General features: G+C 50.8%; 1 protein-coding gene across 1 annotated transcript; it reads right to left on the bottom strand.

Moving 5' to 3' along the window:
• Positions 1-1,390: 1,390 nt before the first annotated feature.
• On the bottom strand, positions 1,391-2,522 carry LOC138367148 (clumping factor A-like). The gene is made up of 2 exons (XM_069328552.1): positions 2,348-2,522; positions 1,391-1,584 (listed from the first exon to the last, which is right to left on the bottom strand). Exons 1-2 carry the CDS (start codon positions 2,520-2,522, stop codon positions 1,391-1,393), a joined length of 369 nt encoding a protein of 122 aa, XP_069184653.1.
• Between the last annotated feature and the right edge of the window lie 1,763 nt (positions 2,523-4,285).

Genomic DNA, 4,285 nt, shown 5'->3' with positions numbered 1-4,285 from the left:
AGAGTAGCCTCAAGCGTAGTAGCCTAGCCTCAAGCAGAGTAGCCTAACCTCAAGCGTAGTAGCCTAGCCTCAAGCATAGTAGAGTAGCCTCAAGCAGAGTAGAGTAGCCTCAAGCAGAGCAGAGTAGCCTCAAGCATAGTAGAGTAGCCTCAAGCAGAGTAGAGTAGCCTCAAGCGTAGTAGCCTAGCCTCAAGCAGAGTAGCCTAACCTCAAGCGTAGTAGCCTAGCCTCAAGCATAGTAGAGTAGCCTCAAGCAGAGTAGAGTAGCCTCAAACAGAGTAGAGTAGCCTCAAGCATAGTAGAGTAGCCTCAAGCAGAGTAAAGTAGCCTCAAGCAGAGTAGAGTAGCCTCAAGCGTAGTAGCCTAGCCTCAAGCAGAGTAGAGTAGCCTCAAGCATAGTAGAGTAGCCTCAAGCAGAGTAGAGTAGCCTCAAGCAGAGTAGAGTAGCCTCAAGCATAGTAGAGTAGCCTCAAGCATAGTAGAGTAGCCTCAAGCATAGTAGAGTAGCCTCAAGCAGAGTAGAGTAGCCTCAAGCATAGTAGAGTAGCCTCAAGTAGAGTAGCCTAGCCTCAAGCAGAGTAGCCTAGCCTCAAGCAGAATAGCCTAGCCTCAAGCAGAGTAGAGTAGCCTCAAGCAGAGTAGCCTAGCCTCAAGCATAGTAGCCTAGCCTCAAGCATAGTAGCCTAGCCTCAAGCAGAGTAGCCTAGCCTCAAGCAGAGTAGCCTAGCCTCAAGCAGAGTAGCCTAGCCTCAAGCAGAGTAGCCTAGCCTCAAGCAGAGTAGCCTAGCCTCAAGCAGAGTAGAGTAGCCTAAAGCAGAGTAGCCTAGCCTCAAGCATAGTAGCCTAGCCTCAAGCAGAGTAGCCTAGCCTCAAGCAGAGTAGAGTAGCCTCAAGCAGAGTAGCCTAGCCTCAAGCAGAGTAGAGTAGCCTCAAGCAGAGTAGCCTAGCCTCAAGCAGAGTAGCCTAGCCTCAAGCAGAGTAGCCTAGCCTCAAGCAGAGTAGCCTAGCCTCAAGCAGAGTAGCCTAGCCTCAAGCAGAGTAGCCTAGCCTCAAGCAGAGTAGAGTAGCCTCAAGCACAGTATCATAGCCTCAAGCACAGTAGGCTTAACCTCAAGCATAGTAGCCTAACATCAAGCGTCAGCCTCGGCTGCTGTGTCAGCCCCTGCTGCTGTGTCAGCCCCTGCTGCTGTGTCAGCCCCTGCTGCTGTGTCAGCCCCTGCTGCTGTGTCAGCCCCTGCTGCTGTGTCAGCCCCTGCTGCTGTGTCAGCCCCTGCTGCTGTGTCAGCCCCTGCTGCTGTGTCAGCCGTTGCTGCTGTGTCAGCCCCTACTGCTGTATCGGTCTCTGCTGCTGAATCCGACCTTGCTGCTATGTCAGCCCCTGCTGCTGTGTCTACGTCATGACGCCTTTGTCAGCCCCTGCTGCTGTATCTTCCCCTGCTGCTGTGTCAGCTCCTGCTGTTGTGTCAGCCTCTGCTGCTGTGACTGTCCCTGCTTCTGAGTCCGCCTCTGGTGCTGTGTCACCCTCTGCTGTTGTGTCAGGCCCTGCTGCTGTGTCAGACCCTGCTACTGTGTCAGACTCTGCGGCTGTGTCAACCCATTCTGCTTATGTCAGCCTGTTCTGTTATGACAGCCCCAGCTGCTGTGTCAGCCCCAGCTGCTGTGTCAGCCCCAGCTGCTGTGTCAGCCCCAGCTGCTGTGTCAGCCCCAGCTGCTGTATCGGTCTGTGCTGCTGAGTCCGACCTTGCTGCTATGTCAGCCCCTGCTGCTGTGTCTGTCCCTGCTGCTGTGTCAGCCCGTTCTTCTGTATGAGCACGTGCTGCTTTGTCAACACTTCCTGCTGTGTCAGCCCCTACTGTTGTGTAAGCTTCTGCTGCTGTGTCAGCCCCCCTGCTGCTGTGTCAACCCCTACTGCTGTGTCGGACCCTGATGCTGAGTCAGCCTCTGCTGCTGTGTTTGCCCCTGCTGCTATGTCATCCCCTGCTGCTGTGTCAGCTCCTGCTTCTGTGTCAGCCGCTGCTACTGTTTCAGCTCCTGCTGCTGTGTATACGTCATGACACCTATGTCAGCCGCTGCTTCTGTGTCAGCCCGTTCTGCTGTGTTTGCCCTTGCTGCTGTGTCAGCCCTTGCTGTTGTTTCAGCACCTGCTGTTATGTCAGCCCCTGCTGCTGTGTCCGTCCCTGCTGCTGTGTCCGTCCCTGCTGCTGTGTCCGTCCCTGCTGCTGTGTCCGTCCCTGCTGCTGTGTCCGTCCCTGCTGCTGTGTCCGTCCCTGCTGCTATCTCAGCTCCTACTGCTGTGTCAGCCCTGGCTGTTGTGTCAGTCGCTGCTGGTGTGTTTACGTTATGGCACCTGAGTCAGCTCCTGCTGTGTTGTCAACCCGTGCTGTGGTGTCAACCACTGCTGCCGTGTAAGCCCCTGCTCCTCTGTCAGCCCTTGCTGCTGTGTCAGCCCCTGCTACTGTGTCAGCCTCTGCTACTGTGTCAACCTCTGCTGCTGTGTCAGCTCTTGTTGCTTTGTCAGCCATTGCTGCTGTGTCAGACATGACACAGCATGTCATTGCTGTGTGTCAGGGGCATGACATAGCAGCCCCTGCCGCTATGTCATGCCCTGTTGCTGTGTCAGGCCCTGCTGTTGTGTCAAACCCTGCTGCTGTGTCAGCCCCTGCTGTTGTGTAAGCTTCTGCTGCTGTGTCAGCCCCCCTGCTGCTGCATCAAACCCTGCTGCTGTGTCAGCCCCTGCTGCTATGTCATGCTCTGTTGTTGTGTCAGCCCCTGCTGCTGCATCAACCCCTACTGCTGTGTCAGCCCCTGCTGCTGCATCAAACCCTGCTGCTGTGTCAGCCCCTGCTGCTATGTCAACCCCTACTGCTGTGTCAGCCCCTGCTGCTATGTCATGCTCTGTTGTTGTGTCAGCCCCTGCTGCTGCATCAACCCCTACTGCTGTGTCAGCCCCTGCTGCTGCATCAACCCCTACTGCTGTGTCAGCCCTTGCTGCTGTGTCTACGTTTAAAGGCTCTATAAGCCACCTAGTGCTGCAGTGATTATATTGTATTTTACAAACAAATTTTTTTAACAAACAGGACGGTCTCTCTAAATACTATTAAAATGTTGAATTTTAAATGTTAGATATGAAGAGTGTTTGTCTCAAACTGTTGTGTTCTGAACCCCGACCTCCTGAAGCTAGGCGTTGAGGGACATAACTCTCAGGCACCGTCGAAAAAATATTTTATTCGTAGGTAAAATATTAAAAGAGATTCTTGCGGGCGGCGCGAGGTCATGCATTATTCAGTTCCTTAAGAATTCCTCCCCAATCACTAGGCAGAAGCCTCGGCGCGGTGAAGGCGTCGTCGCGTCTCTTGCCAATCTGTCAACCCCAACTTCTACGAGATAGTCAATTTCAATTTTTGCCCGGCCGTCAAACACAATGCTTGGCCGGCAGTCAACTTCAGACCTTGCCATTCACTCCGGTTCAACTCTTGCTAGCCAGTCACGTTAAGTCTTGCCAGCCAAATAATCTTAAGTCAGGCCACGGCGTCAAGCTCGACACGTTCCTGCCAGCCAGTCCCGCCGAACTCTGGCCATTCCATCACGTACGCACGTGTTCTTGACTACACAGTGAACTAACACGTGTCCGCCGAGTAACTAGCAATAATCATGTGATCTTGTACACGGTCGAAGTTAGTGTACAAGAACACCAACTTCGACGAAATCATAATAAGAAGCTGGATAACTCCTACACTGAATGATCGGGCCCCAGGAGAAGGTACTCTTCAATAAAAATCCGTAGGTCCTGGCCTATAAGAAGCCTGAAAAGGCGATAATGGATGAAATTAACAGGAATTGTTAACCTTGCAGTGAAAAGATTCCGATTCGCCCTGTCATTTTCTACAAGAAACCTCGTATAGCTTCCTTTATTATGAGAACAAACATTGCCGCCTCTTCTGACAAATTGAAGTGTATTAAGGGGAACATAACTTTAAAATATGCATTAAATGAAAACTTGTTCAATTTCAATCAAAGTTTTTTTACTAGTTGTATATGAAAAGAGCTTCAACTGGTCCAGGTCTCAGCATCGTAGCCTAAATTACTTACGTGTCAAACATTTTTTAACAAATCAAAAATTAACATCAACCACAAGTGTTAACTGAAATCATGTCTATAACAATCAGCTTTCACAATAGCATATAATAAACGATTATAATAATTAGTTTTATCCAATATATATTTAGTTAAAAAAAATTAAGATTGTTTTTGTTTTTCTCCTAATTGTTTTTCTAATTTTTTTATC

The sequence above is a fragment of the Procambarus clarkii genome, chromosome 21 (genome assembly GCF_040958095.1).
Source record: "Procambarus clarkii isolate CNS0578487 chromosome 21, FALCON_Pclarkii_2.0, whole genome shotgun sequence".
In the NCBI taxonomy this organism is placed as follows: Eukaryota; Metazoa; Arthropoda; class Malacostraca; order Decapoda; family Cambaridae; genus Procambarus; species Procambarus clarkii.
Note: the sequence above shows the minus strand (reverse complement) of the source record. Positions and strands in the feature narration are given on the sequence as shown.

Coding starts and splice junctions, on each gene's coding strand:
- LOC138367148 (XM_069328552.1), bottom strand. CDS start 2,522: ATGGCTGACAAAGCAACAAGAGCTGACACAGCAGCAGAGGTTGACACA. Junction 1,585..2,347: donor CACAGCAGGAGCTGACTCAG/GTGCCATAACGT, acceptor GGGTTGACACAG/CCGCAGAGTCTGACACAGTA.